At 39.9% G+C, this 25550-nt stretch overlaps 1 protein-coding gene across 2 annotated transcripts; it reads right to left on the bottom strand.

Moving 5' to 3' along the window:
• Positions 1-3445: 3445 nt before the first annotated feature.
• LOC131224672 (heavy metal-associated isoprenylated plant protein 31-like) lies at positions 3446-5884 on the bottom strand. 2 transcript variants are annotated; one of them, XM_058219953.1, is made up of 3 exons: positions 5835-5878; positions 5659-5737; positions 3446-4298 (listed from the first exon to the last, which is right to left on the bottom strand). In XM_058219953.1, the coding sequence occupies exons 1-3, from the start codon at positions 5838-5840 to the stop codon at positions 3973-3975; spliced, it is 411 nt and encodes a 136-aa protein (XP_058075936.1). In that variant the 5' UTR covers positions 5841-5878; the 3' UTR covers positions 3446-3972. The 2 variants fall into 2 exon arrangements, 1 of the variants encoding a protein (XP_058075936.1); XR_009161115.1 differs by having other exon boundaries at positions 4209-4317; positions 5835-5884.
• Between the last annotated feature and the right edge of the window lie 19666 nt (positions 5885-25550).

Here is a 25550-nt window from a genome sequence, read left to right on the forward strand (position 1 = left end):
ACTTTGTGGACCTCCTCTTCCACATAAGTGTGTTAGCGATGAGACTCCTCAAGGTCCAATGCTTGTTAGTGGTGACATTGAAAAAGATGAAGAAGAGGATGAGATGCGTTGGTTTTGCTCTGGACTGGGACCAGGATTTGCAATTGGGTTTTGGGCCTTCTGTGGCATTTTAGTGTTGAAGAGGTCCTGGAGGATTGTCTATTACCGCTTCTTTGATGAGATGAAAGATAGACTTTGTTTTAATTGTCACTGTACATGATGCTAGATTGAAACCTAGGTCATGAATGATGAATAATTGTTTGCAACCTAGGTTGATTTTCTTTTTGTTAGTACTTCTTATGAGAGTTGTAATAAATAGCTTTATAATTAATGAAAATTTGGGGAGGGAACTGGCCAGTGTTGCCCCTCTAATGTATATGATTTTCAAGTATCAATAAAATTACAGGCGGTGTGCTCCCACCTTTGTGTGTGTGTGTGTGTGTGTGTGTGTGTGTGTGTGTATCTTCATGTTTTTTATAAATGTGTTTCATTCCTATAACAGAATATGGGTTAATTTGGCTTTTTGCTAAGATTTTCCTAGAGAAATACCTATTCATACATATATAAAAATAAAGTATGGACTACTACGCACCGATGGAGCCAATGACTATTCATGATTCCATATTGAATCAATTCCATACCGGTCCAAATTAGAGGAATGTTATGGTAAAACTTCGTTTGAAATGATGTGTGTGTGTGTGTGTGTGTAATGATACATGTTCCTACTTTATACGCTTCAACTGCTCTACTCCTCAATTGGGCCACACCTGAAGAGAAATGTGTGCTTAGTAAAATTGGTAATGGTACATATTTAAGATTATACACACCTAATGAGTGCACTAGCTTAATTAATTTTCAAACTCACATATGAAGGGAGATACTTTCCATGATCTAGCTAGTCCATCCATTGTCATGTGTAGAGAGTTCGGTTAGCAAGTACAATTAATCCATTGACATTCTTTGAATTCTCCAAACAATTGTTGTGTTCATCATAGAATGAACTATTTGCCTAGCCTCTATCATATGATTATATGGTTGGTGGATTTTAATTGTCCATTTAGTGGAGTTCAATCTGGCCATCCACCATAGAAATACCAATTATTTGGGCATTAAGAAATAAAGCAGCGTGCATGAGGAGAGATGATAGATGTACGTCATAGTGCACATGATAATGTGGAGCTAATTAAAATCATAGCACATAGGATAATATGGTAGGCATTACCAATATCTAGGCCAGGTCTCAATTCGGTCTCTATGTGAACATGCTTGATCAAAAAAAAAAAAAAAAAAAAATCACTTCACATGATGAATATAGGCCATTATAGATTTTTTTCCAACTGTCCATTTTGATCTGGCTAGAGATTGGATTGACCTGATTTGTGGCAAGGGTTTCTTCATTGAAGCAGGCCATCTCCACTAACACTCTAGATGATCTCCCTTGGACGTGCTCCTCACTTGTCTGACTTCTTGTCTTCACCTCATTTCCACTAGGGTCATTTGGATGGTAGTAAATGGTTACATTGTAAATAATTTACTAGTAAATCACTTTTAAGGTTGTAAATGATTTATAGCCCATCTGTTTGACTTTAAGTTGTAAATGATTTACTTACAATATTTGGATAGCCTGTAAATGGTAAAAGAAATCTACTTTCTAGGATTTCATTAAAAATAAAAAAATAAAAATAGAGCCATTACCATCTCCTTATTTACTAGTAAATGGAATCTCATATTTTTGCTGGTAAATGATACGGGGTCTTTACTAGTAAATCATTTACTAAATAATTTACTAGCAAATTAGAGCATCCAAACACAAGGTGAACCTCTTTGATCTCCATTCTTTCTATCCCTCAATTTCTAGGGCAATAAGATTGTAGAAGAATGATCAGTTTAGACTTTGCCAATATTCTAGCCTGTTTGGGGGGAGCGTGGAAGCAAACAAAGATGAATCTAGGATGGCAATTCAAAAGCACCAAGCAAAGTAAAGAGTACACAACAATTTTTACATAGAAAATCCTTGCGGGAAAAGACCACAGCACAAAGCGACAGATAATCATTATGAAAGTAGAAATTACAAAGAGAAAGAGCTTACCCGATTCGAACAACCTCGAATCCCTCCCTTATTACACCTGTTTGAAGCCCTAGGACGATTCAGAAACCCTAAGTATGGTCTTGTAAACCTTAGAATACCTCTCAATCCTGTTTACACCCATATATAGAGCTTTAGAAAAAATCTCAAGTGAAATAGGAAGCAAATTTCGCAGATCAGATGGATCGAAAAAAAATTTGCACAAAACGTTCGATGCCATCAAACAGCCACAAAAACGTCCAGCAACTAAACATATATTTTCTGAAAATTTCCGATTAGCTCAACCCATCTTCGATGACATCGAACATATCTTTGATGTCATCGAAAAATGACACCAATATGTCCAATAACCTTGAGGGGAAATCTGGGAATAACTCAATGGCATCGAAGCCTGCTCGATGTCATCGAACCTGTCATCAACAGATTGGTGAGTTTATAGATTTAAGACATCAATTAACAACACTGCCTGCACCCTCTAGTGAGCCTCTTTGATCTCCATCTTTCTATCCCTCAATTTCCTATTGTTGAGTTTCTCCACCGCAAGGTATGCCTCCCCCTACTCTTGAAACCTCATGAAAGTGAACCCCTGGCTCCTCCCCGCTCCAAAATTACCAAATCTTGCCCCAATCTCCTCTTTGGTGTAGTTGAACAAGGGATGTCCCACAAATGAGCTGATTTTGGGGGGTCACTTTTTCTGATTCCTAACCTCAGTCCAACCCTCTCTCTCTCTCTCTCTCTCTCTCTCTCTCTCTCTCTCTCTCTCTCTCTCTCTCTCTCTCTCTCTCTCTCTCTCTCTCTCTGTTGCTTGATTTAATGCTTACGTACTAAGTCACATATGTAATCAAAAGAAGTACTTCTATCGAACGATCCAAACCATTCAGTGAAATGGTGCAAGAAATGGAAGGCTACAGAAAAATAAGTGAAACTTTTAGATGGATCTAATCATCCGATCTGTGTAATTTATACAAGGTGGCTCATGAAAGCGTATGAACTAATGGTTGGTCGGGAGCAGGGATTTAAGACTCAACGGTCTTGAGTCATGTGGCGATTCGGTGGTAAATCAGCCAAACTCGCTTGTATCTGAGGTGACTCGAGGCCGAGGCCGAGCCCGAGTCGACTCGGACGAGTCTATGTTCAGGAGTGGTGGATTGTATCTCATGAAAATGAAATGTGTGTTGGACCTGATGGACAGTCAGGAATCATTGATTATTGAACTGTCATCAAAATAGGGACGTTGATATTTCATTAATGACAAAAATACCCTTACACAACTTCACGAATACCCTCTCTCCCCCTCTAGAGTAACAAAGACGAATGATCCCGAGCGCTATAAATTATAGTGCTCCTAGTTGTGTTCGGACCCTTGAATAATTTGATTTCTCGATCTGTACCATCCATCAGGCCCATCACAAAATTTGCAGGCTACCATAGAAAATTCACACTGTTCAGACAATTCTAAGCATCCATCAACAGCTTACACTATGAACAGCTGTGATTGTTTACATAAGAATCGGTGGATTGCTTATGTTTCTAAACAACCACTATTATCGGTCAATCCTAACCATTGCACCAATGGCCTGCAAACAGATGGATATAAATTGAAAAAAGGGCAACTATGGATTGAATCATCCAACTAGCTAATGTGATTTTTTGCACTGTGGACCCTGAAATGAATACTGGACTAACGGACAGCATAGATTGATCGATCAGTCAGACTATCAACATCTTCCAAAACAAGAAGCAGCACCGTAACTTATAATGATATGAACCACTGGATCATTTCTCAATAACAAAACAATACAACCTTATCCATTGAATATTTAATTAAAAAATAAAAAACCACGTGATCACATGATGGTGCATGCATGTGGATTTTCATCGCTGAAAAGGGATGCCACAGCTTCATCAGATGACACAGCCATTGAGTAGGTTGCGGGAGTATGGAAGAAAGTGTGTACACTCGCCACATCGTGGCTGGACCGTTCGTAGTAGTGGTTCGCTATGTGGGCTGGGTATTTATAAAATGACGAATAATGGGAGTAAGCTGGGAATGGCCATGGCTCGGCAGCCTTCCCAGTCCGACGGACGGTCTTGATTACCTTCTTCTCCTCCACTGCATGACCTCTTACGGTAACCTTCTGTGAATCCATTTCTATGTCTATTTCATCTACTCCTGCGGAGCATGGAAAGAACTGAATAAATCAAAATGCTAGTTTTTCTTTTTTCTTTTTTTCAGACATGCAGACACACCCCCACACACTCACGCTAGTGGAATTTCACCAACTATGGGCACTCGAAACCTTGACCTGGAGTTGAAACTCCTAGGAGTTTACCACCCGAGCAAGAGTAAGGACCCAATCAAAAATGCTAGTTATTCATCCATGATTATTATGGGGTGGCACATGTGCCAATGTAGCATACGTGTTCAAGATTCAATCAATTCACGGTGGGCCCCACTTAAGACTTCCACTGTACGTACATGTATTAATATATATTACAAATATGGCATGGATCCATCTTAAATATAGACCATTGGTTTCATTCCTTTAAAATGTCTATTTCTCTGTGCATGTGTGGCCCACTTGATCAGCGGATGGATAGAAAAAATTCAAGTGGGAAATAAGAAATTTATCAATTTCTGATCAGGCCGAGAAGAGTCTTGGGCAGGCTCGGGCAACCAATTCTGCTGGGCTTAAACGGCCTGTCTGATGGGCCCATGCAAGTTCAGGCCAGGATCAGGCTCTGGGTCTTAACTGTTGGGTCGACCAGGGCCTAGCTTGGCCTGACACAAGCCTCTTCCATTGCCACTTGTACTTGGGTAACATAAATTTTTGTAGGCCTGGGTCCATTTTCAACTAAGGCCCATACCCAACTTTGAGGTTTTTTGTACGCCCAATCTGGACCCATATCCGGGTTGGACCCCTAACCCAATGTGAGAAGCTAGAGAAGTAATTTGCATTTTGGAAGCTGGCAACTGAATCTGCTAAAAGATGACAAGGCTTTGAATATTGAGTTTGTTTATGGTGCGTTTGGTTGCACCAAATATCACGAAATTTCATTATATGTTGCGCCAAAATAGACTGACTAATCATGAAATATCATTGTATTTGGTGCAATCAAACACGCCATTAGTTAACACAAGAAGCATGCTTAGGATTAGAAAATGTGCGTTACTGGATGGGGCCCATATAGCTGCATGGCTCAACAATCCCAACCATCCATTTGGTGGGCCCGATTCCAAATGACTATGGTCTAAGAACCACGTCCATTTATGTTAGATGATCAAGAAGAGGAAAACAAAAAAGCCTGCTGTGTCATATGATATCTAACTGGTGTATTTTTCATGCTGGACAAGATGGACAGCTTTGGATTGCAAATCATATCATGTTGCAGATTATCCAAACAAGCTGTGACCAGCACAAGCAATACTGATACAAACTCTTCGGCCGTGTTTGGCTGCACAATATCATGAAATTTTTTGATATTTGGTGCAACCAAACAAAGCCTGAATAAGAGATTGATCACGTATATACCTTCGAGCTTGAAGAGAGCTTTCCGAATCTTTGTGGCGCATCCCTCACAGTCGAGGTTTGGGACCCTCACCTGTATCACCTGCAACCGGGCCGCGGCATTGATCAGACATTATATAGCATGTGATTGGTCACTAATTACAATATAATAACTACCAAAAACCAAAATGGATACATACAGACATGCTTTTGTAGTTTAATATGATAGAACAAAATGTATGCGTGTAGGAGGATTCTTTTGTAGAAATAGAAGTGTGTGTGGGATCCTATTTATAGAGAGAGGCATTTGAAGGTTTGATCTCGGAATGGAATGAACGGCTAGAAGTATCCTATAAGGAAATTGTGGGGAGTCTTTTTGGAGCGTTGGATTTTGAAATTTGAGAGAGAAAGTGGGCCAAGGCGTGCAATGGTAAAAAGAAAGGAGACTTTTCAGCCCTACAAAAGCACTTTTTTCTTTTATGTCCCTTGCAATAATGAGAAAGCTGGTTTGGAAGGCTGGGAGATGTTGGTGCACTCCCGGACACATGTGCCAGTTTTACCCAAGCTGGTCACTAGGTGGGGCCCACCATGTACGTTCTCCCCCTCAAAAATCAGGCTAGCCCACCTGCTTGGTGGTCAGTACTTGTATATTAAAATGGACATCTTTTCTAATTAACTCTCTATTTTCTCGTGCATGGGGTGGCCCACCAAAATGAGTGGACCATTTTTTTCTTTTTCTTTTTTGGAGGGTTTGGGGGACACCTAGTGAGTGGTTTGGATCCCACAGATAGTAAGTGCGTGAGTGGAGAGCTATACAGTGATGATGGTTCACCACCATTTTAGAAGGTGATTTAATTAACGGATAACGACATGGTTACATTATTGGAGCCGAATTCGAGTGGTTCAGGACCCATCGAGTCCTACGATCCTGGCATCTGATCGGGTTAAGAAGCAAATGGATGTGAGAAATGAAGTAATTTTGATGTGGTGTAGGTTGCGAAAGAATTCACGGATGGTGAAGAAGTAGAGATTTTGGGTCCATTTTACTTCCAAACTTATTATTATTAGTAAGTTTTTTTATTAGTTATTTTTCTTTTGTGTTAATGATTTTGATGTGAAATGATGCAATTAAAATCATCACCGACCAATTAATAACAGCATAAATAATACTTTTCACCAATAATATCAATTTTATTTTTTTTATTCTTAATTTTTTTTTTATTTCCTTGTGAATTCAATAATCATCCTAGGAAGCAATGATCTGATCTCTTCTTTTTCATCCACCCACTTGCTACATCAGATTTAAGAGCCCATTTTTGTCCTGGAGTACTTATTTAGGTAAGTTATGTGTAGGTTACAAATTTGAGTCGTTTTTGGTATCTTTAGTAAGTTTTACTAATTTAGGAAGATTGTATAATTTGAATACTCTAATCTTTATATATGCAAGTGTATCCATTTGATGAATGATGAATGGGTGGATAAGGAAATAGGGATTTTATAAATTTACCGCGGACCAGTCTGGTCTAGGTTGGGCTGGACCTTGGCCTACTGTAATAGGCCCATGATGGGCCTGTGCTAGTTTTAGACCTTGGGTCCTAAGTCTCAGCCAGGCCCCGGGCCTAGCCTGGCCTGGTCCAAATTAAACTTGGTCCATTGGCACCCCCAAAACAAGTATCAGCCTGGGCCAGGCCATTTACATAGGCCTGAGTCAAATATTCAGGTTGGATAAACAAATAGGCTGGGGCAGTTAACATGTTTAACGGCTTTGCTACTGCGAGTTGTGGCCCAGTAGAAGCCAAGAACAATGCCCGACGGGCCTGGCTTGTCTTGATTTTGAAAATAATGGGTCGGGCTTAGGATTTAATCTAGGCGCCCATTAACTACTTATGCTTACATTCCCGACTTGGGATGCTTGTGACAATCTATGGAAGATCCTACCCATTAATTATTTCACCTCTTTCCTAAGATTGTATATTGCTCAGGACCTTCCAATCTATGGATGGATACTGCCCAAAAAAAAAAAAATCTCAGATCCAAAAATTCCAACCATTGGATTTATAGAAAGCACCACAATGGTCTAATGGGATGGATGACATCATACAATCCAAACAACTTTCAAGGCATTATGCATTCCCTGTGGGTCCCACCATATCAACGGTCTAAATCATAACACGTGGTCCCCACGTGTAAAAAATGATCATGACCTGATCTACTTTGACGGACAAGGACAAGGGACACAGCATACGGTCCTACATATAAAATTTCAATTAATGTATATATGTATGCATGGTTGATTATGTATTTTTAGGAATAAACTCCCATGTTAGTCCTGCACAATTTAAAAAGTGATGGTGACTGGACTCCTCCCTCGTGGCACTAATTGTACAGCTATCCAGACCATCCAAACTGTGGGTCCCATCGTGGATGGATCATATCTCTAAAATATCATGGATCAAGCAATCCTAATGTTTAAAAGTAAATTAGTGAGTGGTCGAAATTAGAATGGATAAATCAGATGGTTAATATTATCATCTCAGTTTTAGTTATGGTCCATCCTCTGGATTGTCTTACAAACATGCCACGTGTACACTTGAAGTTTGGTTTAAAGAGTGGTGACCATTTTTTAGACGGTGGAAAACTAATACAGAAGTCTTAGCTCATTTATGTTCAATGTCACTGTGCTGTTTGTTGCTACAACTGATTGGGTATGGAGATTTTTTGTTATTCATTAAAGGGAATGCATGTGATGGCATAGTAGTGTGATCTGGACCGTCCAAATTGTTGATCCGGTTGTGGATGGATTATAACCTGAAAATGACACCATCTTCATGGTAGCCATTTGATTTTTCTAGTTGAGTTTAACCACTTTAATAATTCATTTGGTTGCCACAATTCAATGGTTAGGATTGCCAAATCCATGATGTGGGATTCTTCATATGTGCTTCATCGGTAATGTGGGCCATATTTGCATGGTCTGGATAGCCTTAAATGTGGACCTCTTATGAGGATGAGTTAAATCTGGTGGTGGATTACCACTATTCTTTTCCTTGGTTTTATCTTAAAATTATGACTCTTTGGTTTGGTACTGTGACATGGAGCCACTATATTCATGGCATACTCGAGTTTTGAGTCTCTGCAAGTGGGATTCGTGGTTAAGTGATCTAGACGGTTGATATAATGGGGTCCAGCCTTTGTAGACAATTCACCGATAGAGGAAAACGTTGCTGCTTTGGCACATGTGGCATACAAGTTACATTTATTAAAACAAAACCTTCGGTACGGGTCATTCATCATGTGAGCCCACCTTTGACGTCGACCTTCCATCACGTGATATAAACTTCAATGTTTAATATCCATCAAGTAGCTTCCACCTTTGATGTGGGTCGTCCATCATGTGGGTCTACAATTTGATGTCGGGCATCCATTATGTCAGACCACCTTTAATGCGATCATGTATTATTTGGGCCCACCTTGATGTGGACCATTCATCATGTTAAGCCTCACTTTCAATATGGATTATTCATCATGCAGGTCCTTAAAGAGATTGTAAAGAGAAGAAGATGGTAAGATAGAAATTACTTGAACAATTTAATGATAAATTTTTCAAAAAATTAGTTAAAAATTATTTACCCGCTTAAGTTAAATAAACTTTTAAAGAAAAAAAATTAAAAATATAAGACTTATCTTTCTTCCATTCTTTTGTTATATAATAACTCTTCTTAAAAACACTTAAAAAGAATGACCTCATCAATTGCCATAGAGACCTTGGGAACAAGTCAAATGTCATAGAAATATCATGGTGGCGCTCATCAAGGTATCAATGGTGGGCTATTGTATTCCCATTATTTCTGTTAGTGTGTCTCATTTAAATTTTAGATTTGCCGAAATAAAGTAATGAAATAGATGAGGAATGGACATAACATGGATAACATGGTAAGCCTATAAAGCTTAGGATTACATGGGATTCCGCATAATACAGGAAAGTCTTAAACAACTGATGGTGCTACGGGTGTAACCTGAATCAGATTCAGTTGAAGGCTATCGTCTTAACCCGGACTTCAGGTCAAGCCCAGTTGAGATCTGGTTAGAAATCCTCAACCCTAACCTAAGTTGAGTTGGGCTAGGGTCAAGGCCTTGTGCAGCTTGTTGGTAGAGTCATCATTCTACCATGCACCTACAGGTGTCACGTGTCAATCATGACCGTCTATTTGCAGGACATTGATGACATGTTTTAATAACTAAAGTTATTAGACAATCCCACTCATCACCTTTCTTCAACTCACACCATTTAATACGTGGCCACTAACCATTTATAGTTTCTTTGTCTGTCCATTTCACGCCCAGTATATGGATGGACTGAACGCATTGCAACATGGACTGTGGAGACATGGTTCTACTATAGTGACGGGTTTTTGACCTGGTAAACGGTCCTGGCTTGTCCAATCTTGTACTGGTCTCAACTGAGTCTGAGTCGACTCGAACGAGTCAGCAATACAAGTCCATGTTCATGTTAGAGCCGCTTGGATTTATCTGTGTATCATCTTTTATACACACATGTTGTCCTTAAAGTTTGATGGAGTTAATTGGTGCCAGGTGCAAAGTGCATCATTGCAACCCCATTGTTCGAGCTTGAGCGTGCACACAACCGGAGCATCTCAACCTCCAATTTTACTATTAAAAATATTATGTACACATTCACATATAAACTACAAAATTCCTTTCCACAGTTTTGTATTTGAAATTTTCAATATCATTTTAACCGGAAAGTAAAATTTACAAAATATTTAAATTTTTTTAAAACCAAAATTTCAACATTGGACCATCTAATTAGTATGAATTTTATTGGGCATCGAATGAAGAGTGAACTGGGCTTAGTGGACGGTCTAGATAGGTGATTTAGATGCCAAGACGTCCAAGTGCAACTACGTGCATGGGAAGGTTAGCTACACTTAGCTTACTGTACATGCATCAAAACCATTTGCTCATTGGATGGGATCACACGTGTGCCAAAAATAAAATACACTGCCAAGAAGAACTTAGCCAATGACCCACGTCCAACATATCATGGCCCACCCGATTATCATACCAATATGTGGGACCCACTTCTAGGGATGCATGGCAACTGGCTAAGGTGGCCTGTTCGGTTTTTGGACCTAGCCTCGTACAAGTAGAGATGGACCTTAAATAGATGCCAATGCTTGGATATGAGGTCGGATTCAAAGCTCAAATTGGACCCTGCCGCATGGCCTGCGGACTCGTCCCTCCCATGCCATCGCCTCAGATGAGTCAAGCCCACTCAAGACCAAAGGAACCTTTGAGTCAAAACCATGTGGTACAGTCCCATCTAACAGAGAATCAAAGACATCCAATGAAGTAGAGAATTCGTAATTATCTACAACTTCATATTTTAATCATCCAAACCGTGGAAACAAAGGACCCCACGTTGCATGGCCCATGCACCGAAAATTCTGCCGGATGGGAAGCTCTTAGCTATCTAGCATTTTTGTTTTCGGTTGAATGTTAACAATTGCTGTATTTCTCTTTTAATTGACAATTTGCTAACCAACTACTTAGGAAGCGGATTGCCCTGGTCGAACCTTTAAGTATTTGACCAGATTTATGTGGGGCCCAGCATGATGTATCTGTTTATCCATTCCGTCCATTCCTATTTTTCAGATCACTTTAAGGTATGGCCCAAAATTGAGGCCAATCCAACACTCTACTAGACCACACTATATATGACTTTGCATTTAATGCAACTTCCGTTTAATAATTTGTGCATTTAATGTGCGTTTAATACAACCCGAGCTTACCATTTGGTGTGGTCTACTTAGAGTGTTAGATGTGGATCATTTTGGGCCTACAATTCAACATGATCTTAGAAAATGGATGAACCGCGTGGATAAATAGAGACATCATGGTGGCCCCACACACTGATCTGGTGGTACGCTTAAAGGTCCCACCCCAATTCGCTTCCAACTATTTAAGGGTTAGAATTCTTCTGATCTTGGGATTTTTCTGCATGGTCTATTCATGGTGAAAACCATAAAATCAACAGTTTGGATCGGTGGTCCATGGGCTCCACTTATCCACACTTGTTGTATTTCATTTCCTAAGTAAGAACTAGAAAAGAAAAAAAAAAAACGAAAATTGGAATAAAATTCTATTTTGAAACCATACTTTCTTTTCCAACGAAGTCAAGAAATCCGAAAAGAAAATACGAGAAACAACAAAAGAAAACTTCGAAAGGTAGCAATCCAACGGTTAGCTTGAGATTTCCTTGCAGCTAATCATGCATTTTATAGACCGTCTTACCGAATTTGGCATTTTCTGGGCATTTTATATGGGGCCATTCCATGAAATTGGACGGGTCTGATTTGTTCTGAAATTTGGAAAATGGCAGATTCCTTGAAGGAGCCACCCTAATCGTAGTTCTCGGGGCGTTTACCCTGCATTCGATGCACCTTAAGTAATCTTAAAATTTTAATTAAGTGGACCCCACTCTAGATGGCATGTAGTGCGAAAATCACCTTGATTGGAAAGCCCAGTGGGACCCACAGCAGTTTACAAGACGGTATATGGTTCAGATAAATGGCTAGAAATGCACTTTCTACCAAGTCTATCAATTGGACAGACAGGATTGGCTGACAATTGAGCTTTGCAGCGAGGGTTACCTGTAGTGGACCCTGCTGATTGAGTGGTTCCAATCACAGATGATGGCACCATATTCAGATCAGGCCCACGGCCTGCATTTTCAGATAGTTTCGAAGACTACTATTGGGTTGAAACAATACACGCGTGTGGATCACGCCCCATCCGCACGCAGACACACGTGCCTATTTTTTAGATTGAACCTGAAATGAAATTTTTTTAAAAAAAAAAAGAAAGAAAGAATGGACGGTGTAGATAAAACCCATACATCACAGCGACACCTAAGAGCCCCTGTCCGTACCCAGCCAGGAACATGCGTGGTAGTACCCAATCCGCGTCCCACTGTGCTAATAGATTGTCTAGATCAGACTTTCCGGTAATGTGATTCAATGCCTGACAAGCAGACCATCCTGAATTTTGTACCAAGTGATCTTTATGGAACGGGATGTCCGAATATCAGAGGTTGGGAAGTAGATTGGGTTGCATGTGATAAGGTCACCGCAACCGTTTGCACGTCGTCATACCTCAGCAGGCAGCATACTAATCTCTCCACACTACGCATTGCAGGTATTTGTGTCAATCGCTACCGTCTATCTAATGGACGAATCTTGGATGGCCTTCTTTCAAAATTTAAACCTACAAAGACATCATTTCCCTAAAAATTTCTTCGTTTTTCCAGCACTTGACGCTGATCATTAGCTGTTTGTCTTTTGAACCGTTTAGTTGAAGCTCAGTGATCAGATTGATAATATTATCAGATGTATGTCAATTTAGATAAAATATCCAGCCATATAAGAGATATCTACGGTCCTGATTGATACAGTGTCCTACCACGTTTACTATGTAGACATAGCGCTACCGTATTCTAGTTCTTCTCGTTGTATTGCGTAAACTCCAAGAGGGAATCCTTTCAAATTCACAGCTATTTACATTTGTTTTCTTCTATCTCAGGTTTTAATAAGCCCACACGCGTGTACAGTCAGCAGTACACACGCCACCCCATATGCCTGCGTGGAAAACAGATGAAAAATCCAACCCATTCATATGGTGGAACTCACCTCGTAGATTTCTTTCAAGAAGATAAATTTGGTCCAGTAGCTTTATACGTTTACAGATTAGAAAACTTCAGCTACTTCTTCAAAACCGTTCCTTTTTTCAGTCCTCTGTGGCCCATATAACTGATGGAATGATATAATTTTTGTCATATGGAATAAATATGATATTACCCTTCTGATGGATGGCTTGGATATTTCACTAGTACGCCATGGGGTATACTTAGTGGCGTGTGCATTTGTTGATTTCTGCGCGCGCGTGGGGTTAGAATAGCGTCAAAGGCGATATTTTGAGGAGAAATAGATAAATCCGTGTCTCGTACCACCTCATGTGCAGCATCTAGCATGCGCCTGCAAGAGGGATTAAGTTTAAACTAATTATTATAGATTTTATTAACGCGGAGAACACTGTGATGGGCCCACCACCATTTTCCTAAGTTCCGGTTTCTCATGAACTATCCCCTCCTCGTGCTTTCATCATAATATTGATGCGTACGCATTAACATGCATCATATCATCTATCATGTGTACGCATTAATAAGATTAGTTAGATATTTGTGAATGATTGCGTTTCATTAAGTTTATAATATAACTGATGTCTGTTACAACTTAAGATTAATAGCACCCACTGAGTTGATCACTCACTCTCACTTTGGGATGGTATTTTAAAACACCAACCAGACTCTTCAGTAGATGCAAGTGATGCAGGGTACGAGGAGCATGACGGCGCGAGACTAGATGTGGAGGACAAGTTGTCCTATTTCCAGTTGATGAGTGGCTCGCCCTAGTTTTGCGGGCGGACGTGGATTGCTAAGTAAGGGACTTGGTGAATCATTCTTTTGGACATATTTTGTTTGTTCTTTTGTTGGACAACGCCTTGTGCGACCCATAATTATAAAAAAAAATTTGGACTTGTAAATATTTAACCTTTTCCATTATAGTTGACTAGTTGTAAATTGTGATTCATGTTTCAAGTAATTCCAGGTTGCGTATCTAAACCTTATTAAACACACTTTAATAAGAAAATAGGTTATAAGTGATACCCGAGAACTCGGGAGTCGAGTGTATGTACGACCCCCGATTTTCAGGGCGTTACATCCAGTAAGATCAACATTATTCTATAGTTTTGGTACTAATGACCCACTAACGAGCGGTTTAGAGCTTGTTCGGAAAATCGGGGCATTTCTAGAATGAATTTGGTAGTGAGATTTCTCGTGTGCAATGATTAGGGTTTGGATTAACTATGTTCATAGTGTGGCCTATTTATAACCAGTGAAAGTGAAGATTTGGTCATGATTACTCTAAACCGTCGGTTTTAAGCTAGAAGAGTAATGGGATAGATTTGGTCTATTAATCCAGATCCGGGCCTTATCTGACTCGGTCTCGGTTAGATCTTTAATTTAGCTATGATTGTCTTGATTTGTTAGCGATGGGTCGGTTAGATTTTGGGTCCTATGTGAGTAAATCATGGGGCTAAAGTTTATGTTCAAGTGATCGGGCAGATTCGTTGGCTCCCTACGATTGATTAATCGGACTTGTGTGGTTCTTTACTGGCTCTACCTCTGTATAGACTAACATTGAGTGTTAATGGTCATTTAAGTGATATTATAAGTTAATTAATAAAAAAATTTCAAGGATTTTCGGAAATCCAAAACAGTGAAAATCTAGGATGTTATAACCACATTACAGGAAATAGTGTTAAATGTACGTCACAATTTAAAACTTTTTAAGTCCCATAAAAGTTTTGGATCAAGCTGATCTTTATTTTTTGCCCTTCATTTGGTATGTATGGCCTAAGCAATAGATTCGATGTCAAATAAACCGTACAATGGGCCTTCGGAGGATTTTAATGGTGGATACCTAATCGCTATTGTTTTCCGGTGGTGTGGTCCACCTGAGATTTATATGCCTCTCATTTTCGGATTAAGCCCTAAAATGATCTTTAAAAATGGATGACCGGAATGGATGAAACATATACATCATGATGGGCCCATAGAGCACTAACTACCAGCCACCGGGCTGGTGACAGGGGAGTAGCCAATCCGTTTCCACTTAAAGTAGAGGTGGGCAACTTGGGTCCGATCCGGTGGATCTGACCTGACTAGACCCGACTCGGTACCATTTCGAACAGAACCGATGGTCTAGATCGGGCCTGATCGATTCTGATCTTCCAGATCTGACCTTATTTCGAGTCGGATTCGGATATTACTGTATCCGGACAGATCCGGTCCGAATACCCTGACTGAATGGGTCCGAACCGACCCGAACAGACCCGACTCAGACAAAAAGGTTAGATTTGTTTTTTCCTCTATTCTTACTGTCTTTCATCCAAAATCTAACTAATCTTATTAACACGAAGAACACTGTGATGGGCCCACCATAATATTTACTTTCCATCCGATTTATTTATAAAGTCACAAAAACAGATGAAGAGAGAAAACAAATATTATATTAATCCAAAATTTCTGTTAGCCTAAAAGGGTTTCAATGGTATACGTTCAATCCTCTTGTGCTTTTTACAGTGTGGTCCACTTGATATTTAGATCTGTTTTATTTTTCGGCTCAAGCCTTAGGACTGGCTCACCAAGTGGACCGACAGTTCGGATATAACTAATACCTCGTGATGGGACCGAAGAACTTGGTAACGTCAACACACAAGATAAGTTGCTGGTGTGTAGTACACCAGCCAATCCGCATCCTGAAGTAAAATAAGAAATTCCTGCCGGATCCGGATTTGATCTAGCAGACGTCATTTCCTGCCGGCTAAAGTACCAAGCCGCTCTATCACGTGAGAGGAACTACACTACTGTGATGGTCCACCATCATTCAAAGAAACGGTGGTGACTCTCCTCAAATCTTATAAATTAAGGACATGAAGGAGAAATTAGCCAAGAAACTATTTTACTTTTCTAGGGCAGAGAGAGAAGGAATGGAGAGTTATTCTTCTCAGCTGAGAGGTTTTCTTATTTTTCTTTTAAATGTATTAATATATTGGGAAGGATATTGGAAGGTAAGTGGTTGCTTGGATTTGGAGAGAGAAGCTCTGACCACCTTCCGGAAGACTCTCAACGATCCCTTCGATCATCTCTCTTCATGGGATGATGCCTCGGACTGCTGCAAGTGGAGAGGAATTACCTGCCACAACATAACTGGGTACGTTGTTAAACTCGACCTCCACAGTGCAGAATTGATCCAGCTCTGGTTCAACTGAAGGATCTTCAGTTCCTGGACTTGAGCGGTAATGATTTTAATGGCGCACCAATTCCAGATTTCCTAGGTTCAATGAAGGAGTTGAGGCATTTGAACTTGTCAGATGCAGGGTTCAGTGGGAGAATCCCTCGTCAGCTTGGAAACCTCACCAAACTCATTTCCCTAGAGCTTTCTTCATCTTCTTTTGAGTGCTAAAAACCTCTGGTGGTTGACAAGCATACCTTCTCTCAATTACCTCGACATGTCTGGAGTGAACCTTTCCATGGCAAGCCATGATTGGGTGCATGTGATAAATAAGTTTCCTTCCCTCGTTGAGTTGCGCCTATCAAGCTGTGGTCTTTCATATATTTCTCCAACTCTTCCTTCTGTTAATTTCACATCTCTCCTCTCCTTCATTTCTATTTTAACAACTTCAACTCTAGCATTCCAAACTGGATAGCTAACATTAGTAGCCTTGTGTTTTTAGATCTCTCAAGGAATCAGTTGAATAGGAATATCCCTTCAGCTCTTGGAGGATTGTCTTCCTTACAAGAATTAGATCTCTCAGAGAATCAATTGAATGGGAATATCCCTGCAGCTCTTGGAGGATTGTCTTCCTTACAATCTTTATTTCTCGATGGGAATCAGTTGAATGGGAATATCCCTGCAGCTGTTGGAGGATTGTCTTCCTTACAAAGTTTATCTCTCCAAGGGAATCAGTTGAATGGGAATATCCCAACAACTTTAGGACAACTTTCTAGCTTGTATTTGCTTGACCTCTCTTATAACTCCTTGACAGGAAACGTGTCAGAAAGTGTTTTTGAAAACCTCAAAAAGTTGAGTTACTTATATTTGGAATCCAATTCTTTGGTTTTTGATCCACACTCTGATCGGTCCCCTCCATTTCAGCTTTCTTACATTTACCTAAGTTCATGTCATTTAGGTCCTCGATTTCCTCTCTGGCTACGAACACAAAAATATGTAGAAGAGTTGGATCTCTCTAACACAACCATCTCTGGCATCATCCCCCCCTGATGTTGGGATTTACCACCCAGACTTTATCAACTGAACCTTTAATTTCAAACAACCAGATTTTTGGCCAATTGCCCAATCCTTTAAAAACGCAGGATCAGGCCAACTAAATTGATTTGAGTTCGAATAATTTCAGTGGTCCCATACCCTGCATATTGAATGGAGCCCTAGTGCTTGATCTCTCCAACAATCAATTTTCTAGGTCAATCAGTACCAAATTTTACATCTGCAGAACAGTATTTACAATACTTTTCTGCTAGAGGTAACCAAATCAGTGGCATGATTCCCTCATCTATAGAAGGAATGATTTCGTTGACTGTCCTTGACCTTTTGACCTTTCCCAAAACAATGTAGGTGGTATCATTCCATTGAATTTGGGTAATTGTGTCGCCCTAGAGGCAGTAGATTTGAGCAACAACAAGTTATCAGGAGAAATACCTAGGTCTTTGGGTAGGTTGCAACAACTCCGAACAATGCACTTGAGCAATAATTGCCTATTGTTGAGGGTCAAATATTGCATATCAGACCCCAGTTATCGCCAGGATTTACAAACATAAGTATAGTTTAACGGCCTGATTTAATCATGTTTGTGATGCAGGGTGTATTCACGAGCTTGGACTGGAAAAGGGTACTAAAGGCATGGATTTAACAGTCTGAAGTCACCAAGGCAAGCGACGGACCCTATGAGACCAAGATCGACAGATTTGCACGCCAGGGATCCAAGAAAATCGAGGAATTGAAGCTCAAGTGGCCTGAAAAGTGTCCAGAATGCAAGATCATAGGATTCCCACCATCCGATCAGGATCGAATCTTCATATATGGCCTGAAGACCCTAAATAAACCGTACATGTCAAATTTCAGTAGTTGGATCCCTATGGAAGTGGTCCAATGGTCAGATCAGCCCATGAATTACTGAGCTGAGGCCCACCTGATATTCATATATGCTTCAAACGTGGGCCTTATCCATTAAATGAGATGAGAAAAGGGACGAGCGGATCTGATTTCCCGCAAACATCAAGGAAGACCCCACTCCACGTGACGGCTGTACACAGCGAGTGTACATGCGCTGTGCACCGGACCAACCGAACGGTCAAAGTCGGCTTTGACCGACTTATTTTTAAAAAAACAACGGAGCCCGTCTCTCTGTTCGCAACAGGGAGTTGCGGGCGATCTCAGTGGGCCACCATATGGACCCATTAGCTCAATCCGAGCCGTCCATTCGAATCATACGAATGTTCTGATCGAGATATGGTAGTTCTCGGTTTGAAGAATGCCAAAGAGACGTTGCGAATGTGCTGGACGGCAGGACCCTCGTCGCAAGATCAAGCAGGTGGGTCGCGTCAACGAAATTCCAAAACCGATCATATCCGACCGGATTTTCGAGGAGAAACTGATGGACGGTGTGGATTTCGCTGGAAATTCCAAATATGGGCTTCACCTATCATCAACGCATGAAACAGTATCTCCCATCTCGCTACAGGCTTCACCTCTTAGCCCTAGCTAAGAGGTTTAGCCACACATGATTGGCCTAAACCCAAAACAAATAGAAAGAAAAAGAAAACGAAAAAGAGAAGAAGAGAAGAAGACAACTTATTGGCTTTCTCCCTCTCTCATGGTCCAGCAGCCGTTCTTCAGCGCTCCCTCCCCTGAATTTCTTTCTCTCTCCTTGACGTGCAGCAGCAGCCCTCCTCCAGCGCTGATCTCCTCTCTCTTTCCCTCTCAACCAAGCCGTAGCTGCTCCTCTACACGCTCCAGCCGTGGTTAGCAGAAAACCAAGGCTCCCTGTCTTCTCCTCTTTCTCCCCTCTCTCACGTCTCGGCCCTTTTTAAAGATGAACGTCCTCCCCCGAGAGCTGCTGTGGAGTCCCAAAAGGAATAGGTTGCGGAACTCTTACGCAGCTGCAACATCCGCTGCATCTTTAGCAGGAAAGACTGCGTAACAGATCGTGTTTGGAGAGGCATTTTGTCTCCAAGTGCAGGATTGGGGCCATTCGAGCTCCTTGGCTCTGGTCAGTCCGACTTTGGGATGATATTGGATGGTCCGGACTGTCAGACCGATCCTCTCTGTTGATACAGGGCCTGCGCGTTTCGTGCGCTGATGATAGTGAAGCCCATATTTGGAATTTCCAGCGAAATCCACACCGTCCATCAGTTTCTCCTCGAAAATCCGGTCGGATATGATCGGTTTTGGAATTCCGTTGACGCGACTCACCTACTTGATCTTGCGACGAGGGTCCTGCCGTCCAGCACATTCGCAACGTCTCTTTGGCATTCTTCAGACCGAGAACTACCATATCTCGATCAGAACATTCGTATGATTCGAATGGACGGCTCGGATTGAGCTAATAGGTCCATATGGTGGCCCACTGAGATCGTCCGCAACTCCCTGTTGTGAACAGAGAGACGGGCTCCGTTGTTTTTTTAAAAATAAGTCGGTCAAAGCCGACTTTGACCGTTCGGTTGGTCCGGTGCACAGCGCATGTACACTCGCTGTGTACAGCCGTCACGTGGAGTGGGGTCTTCCTTGATGTTTGCGGGAAATCAGATCCGCTCGTCCCTTTTCTCATCTCATTTAATGGATAAGGCCCACGTTTGAAGCATATATGAATATCAGGTGGGCCTCAGCTCAGTAATTCATGGGCTAATCTGACCATTGGACCACTTCCATAGGGATCCAACTACTGAAATTTGACATGTACGGTTTATTTAGGGTCTTCAGGCCATATATGAAGATTCGATCCTGATCGGATGGTGGGAATCCTATGATCTTGCATTCTGGACACTTTTCAGGCCACTTGAGCTTCAATTCCTCGATTTTCTTGGATCCCTGGCGTGCAAATCTGTCGATCTTGGTCTCATAGGGTCCGTCGCTTGCCTTGGTGACTTCAGACTGTTAAATCCATGCCTTTAGTACCCTTTTCCAGTCCAAGCTCGTGAATACGCCCTGCATCACAAACATGATTAAATCAGGCCGTTAAACTATACTTATGTTTGTAAATCCTGGCGATAACTGGGGTCTGATATGCAATATTCGACCCTCAACACCTATCAGGAAAAATCCCTTTGTCCCTTAAGACGTGCTAGTTTGGAGACTCTGGACCTTGGATACAACAATTTCTCAGGTCATATTCCCACTTGGATTAGCAAAAGCTTTCCAGCTTTAAGAATTTTGCACTTACGATCCAATATGTTTACTGGCAACATCATACCACAATTGTTAAACCTAACTACTCTTCAGCTCCTTGATGTGGCATAAAATTATTTATCTAGATCAATTCCCCAAACGTTTGAAAATCTTATGGCGATGAAGAATGAGCAAAAGATAAACCACGTTCTTTCCAATGGAGGGACGAGATCATCATATTACAAGGAAAACTTATTTGTGTCAATGAAGGGTCTAATGCTTAAATACATAAAAACAATTTCACTGGTTACATACATTGACCTTTCAAGAAATAACTTATCTGGAGAGATCCCTGAAGGACTCACGAGTCTTTTGGGATTGGTTGTCTTAAACTTATCTGGAAACCATTTCATCGGAAGGATCCCAAACATGATTGGGAAATTGGCATCGTTGGAGTCTCTTTGATTTCTCCAAAAATCAGCTTTTGGGTACAATTCCTCTGAGCATGTCAAGTATAACTTTTCTAAGTTACTTGAACTTGTCACTTAACAACTTGTGGGGGGAAATTCCATCTAGAAATCAACTCCAGACATTTCAAGATCCTTCTATTTATATGTGAAACAACGGGCTTTGTGGACCACCTCTTCCCGATAAGTGTGTTAGCAATGAGACTCCTCAAGGTCCAATGCCTGTTAGTGGTGACATTGAAAAAAATGAAGAAGAGTATGAAATGTGTTGGTTTTACTCTGTGATGGGACTAGGATTTGCCACAGGATTTTGGGCCTTCTGTGGCGTTTTAATGCTCAAGAAGCCTTAGAGGATTGCCTATTACCGCTTCTTTGATGAGATGGAACATAGACTTAATTTGTTTTAATTGTCATTGTACTTGATGGTAGATTGAAGAAGTTTGATTGAAACCCAGGTCCTGAATGATGGGTCGCTTTACAATGGATTTTTATTTTTATTTATTTATTTATTATTATTATTATTATTATTTTCCTGTTAGTACTTCATTTAGTGATGAAAATATGGGGAGACAACTGGCCAGTGTTGCCCCTCTAATGTATATAATTTTCAAATATCAATAAAATTATAGGTGGTGTGCTCCCACCTTTCTGTAAAGAAATAGTAATAAATATTCTTACTTTATATGTGTCAGCTGCTCTACTGATCAACTGGACCACACCTAAAGAGAAACATATGGTTAAAATTAGCTAATGGTCCATATTCAAGTTGTGAACTGCTTAATGAAGGCAGTAGCTTAATTTTTCAGCCAGGTCACATATGAAGTGGGATACTTACCATGCATGATCTGGAAAGCCAAACCATAGTCATGAGCAGATAGTTTGGTTAATTAGCTAGTCCAGTCCACTAAAATTCTTTGCATTCTTGAAACAATTGTTGTGGTCATCATGGTAAGAATTATTTGCCTAACCTCTATGCTTATGATTATATGGTTGGTAGATTCTGATCATCCGTGGACCTCAACGTGGCCATTTGGGCATGTACCAATTGATTCTCTATGTGAACTTGCTTGATTTGAAAAAAACCCACTTCCCCATTCATTAGCCAAGCCACACAGAAAAAATGAATATAGGATGTTGTAGATATTTTCTAACTGTCCAATTAGTCTGGTCTTGACAGCCCGGTATAGTTCTAGTTTTTCTTTCCTTATGATAGGCCTCCTCTCGGTCCTTTTTTTCCGTGAGGTTGCCCGAAGTGTATTTGGTGATGTAAAGTTGTTCAAATATATGAAGATTTTATCATTAAAAAAAAAAAACAAAAAAACAACGACATCTACATAGTCCACCCGGCCCACTTAATGATTGCATGTATTCCCATATTTGTTGCGGTTCACTTCTTGAATCTCTCTTAGCAAGTCTTGGCGTTGTCTTTGAATAGTGCTAACTCTATCACGCAAACATAATTCACCTACGTCCAAATGCAATTCACCTGATAATTACCAACCTATTTATTTGTTTTTTCACTGCCTCATGCACTACTGCTTATGTGAGTCCAACAGTCCCGTGATATTGCTTCATCTGACCCTTAGATTAACCCCAAACTTAATTTAGTGCGGGCATGTATAGAGAGAGCTCACTCAAATAGTTGTATGGTCCAACAAGTTTCGAATAATTAATGTTAGAAAATGTTCTTCAAAGAAAGTTATTTCAAGGAGGAAAAACGTTGCCGGCTTAAGTGGGCCCCACCGTGGTATCCATGACGCATACGTGAGATTTACTCCAACCATTACATGTGTAAGCCCATTCTAGGCTCCAAACCAAAATTTCAGGCTGACTGATTTTAATGGGCCAGATTAGTAGAAACAGTTGGGAGAGAGACACACCTTTGATTTTTATAAGGCCCATCAAAATGAGAATGTGAAAGCCACTCCAACCATTAGATACCAGACCAAAAGCTAGGCTTGAGCCCCAAAATTTAAGCCCATACAAGATTTACATCAAAGAAAACGCATTATGAGGGTGAGCTTCCTATGTTTTTTTTTTTTTTTTGTTACTTCACTGTACATGCTTTAGTTATCATTTTTCAATTAACAAATTGGTATTAGAGCTGACGATTATAGTCACATAAAAGACAATGATTTCTTAAAAAAAGAAAATGTGATTTCTGGAACGAATAATGGAAGTAGATTCATTGAATGGGTAATATTGAAATCCCATGGTTGGATCCAGAGAGTAACCCTAGTGGTCAGTGATTTGCTTGTGATTAAAAAATTATCATAGAGGCCAAATCAAGAAAACAGAGAGATGAACCCAATCAAAGATGACACTGTATTTGTTGTAGGTACAGGAAAATGTATGTGGATGATTAATTTTATCTTTACACAGATAAATAATCCACCTAAAATTTCTACACAGTTCAAGGCAGTATCCCTTAACGAGTCGATGTACACAATTGGGAAGATCGAACTGTTTGAATCACTTAGGGTGCAGGTATTCTCTATGACTTTAATGATGGCTTTTTTATTCATTTTCTCCCTGCCACTCGGTGTGGGCTCCCTTTATTTCTTTAGGTTGTGTGCCCATTGAAAGGAAATAAGAGTCTTTTTGTTTACTTCAAAAAAAAATCACTCACATGACCATAAAAAATATATCTGATTGGATTATAACAACCATTCACCTAACAACCTACACCATAGACGGTTAGACCAATCATACTCTTTTTCTTTTTCAAAATTTTATTAAAAGCATAATAGGCCTGTATAAAAACATTTGGTGGACCAAACAAAAGATAGGGCTGCAATAAAGACTGTGTCAAAACGGCCTCCATAAAAACTCAAACTACCCCCCCTTCTGCCAAAGAAACAAAAAGAGGCACCCACCTACACTAGCCATATACTCCGGGTAGCCTAGAGGGGAAAAAAAAAAAAAAAAAACCCGATTGACTTCCTATCATATAACTCAACATTCGATATATATATATATATATATATATATATATATATATATATATATATATATATATATATAAAGAACAGGAGGAGCTTTTGATCTCTCTGATCTAACCCAGCCCCAGCTTGTCCATGAATAACGTCCCCCAAACCGGCTGAGGGAGATCCGACTCCTCCTGAAACACTATAGTAAACTGGGACTCACTCCACTTAAAATTTCTACACAGTTCAAGGCAGTATTCCTTAATGAGCCGATGCACACGATTAGGAAGATCAAACTGTTTGAAACACCAGCTCCTGCATATTACAAAAGCTAAATTTATGAAAAGATGTTTCACTTGCACATGCATAAGTGCACCAATGTATATAATCAAAATGTGAGGCAGAGCAACATGCTACTAGTTGTGCATTGACAGAATTTCAGCAAGAAGGGATTGTGAAAATAAAAAACACTAATGGAAGCTTATCAATTCTTAATGCAACTTCAGAATAAGAAAAAAAAAAAAAAAAAAATTTGAAAGAAAATTATCATTTTTGAAGTTAAAAATAGCTAAAGGAATGTTTGAAGCAGCAGTTAAAAATAATGGAATAGCATGGAGGGCATATGTAGGTACTGTCATAATACACACACTCGAAGTATTTAAGGAAATTAAGGATATCAAAAGAGAAATGGGGGGCATATGTAGGTGCTTGCAAATTTTTTTTGAAGAATATCAAAATCGGTACTTTTAAATTAAGGAAAGATTTTGTTGAAAATTAATTTTGAAAAAAAAAAAAATGTTAACCAAGGTATTTAAGGAGTTTAGGAATATGAAAAGATAAATTTGTGGTATATAAAATATGAAATAATTATGAAAAAAAAAAAAAAACAGAACATAAATTCATGTTTAATGGCTTACTTTAGTTATATGAAAGTAGAATAGAAAAGAGAAATTATATAAGGAAAATTTACTCTAAAGTGGTGACAAGGTGCATTTGACTATATAAGGAAAATTTAGAAGTTCTCTTTTAAATATATATTTTTTTTAAATGTCACTTCTAGTAAGGGTTCCTTTGGGAGCTTGTTAATGGAAGTAAATAACTATAGGAAAATAGCTTGAAAAGTGCTTTCTTTGACAGAGTTTGGGAACAATGACCACATGACAAAGGAAATTTGTGGCAAATGGATCTCATACCCAAGACATCCATGATCATTTAAGCAAGTTCGGGCAACCCGTGCCTGATGATCTAAGTATTGGTCACCCAATGCTTAAAATATGGTCGCTTAGGCAGTGAATCTCAACAATCATTTATAGCTCTTAGTTAAAAATAAATCAATCAAATAGAACATCCTTGCCATCAATTCTTTTGGTTCAATGTAAACCATTTTTGGTTCATTCTCCATCTCATGACCCCATTTATATGCTGACAGGGCAATCAATGGTCTTGGCTGACTTAGGCCAATCAAACCCAAAAGT

The sequence above is a fragment of the Magnolia sinica genome, chromosome 14 (genome assembly GCF_029962835.1).
Source record: "Magnolia sinica isolate HGM2019 chromosome 14, MsV1, whole genome shotgun sequence".
NCBI classification, from domain to species: domain Eukaryota; kingdom Viridiplantae; phylum Streptophyta; class Magnoliopsida; order Magnoliales; family Magnoliaceae; genus Magnolia; species Magnolia sinica.

Bases quoted from the DNA above. Each gene is read 5' to 3' on its own strand.
- LOC131224672 (XM_058219953.1), bottom strand. The intron at 4,299-5,658 runs GTATATACGTGA...CATGCTCCGCAG, and splicing joins AGCTCTCTTCAAGCTCGAAG to GAGTAGATGAAATAGACATA.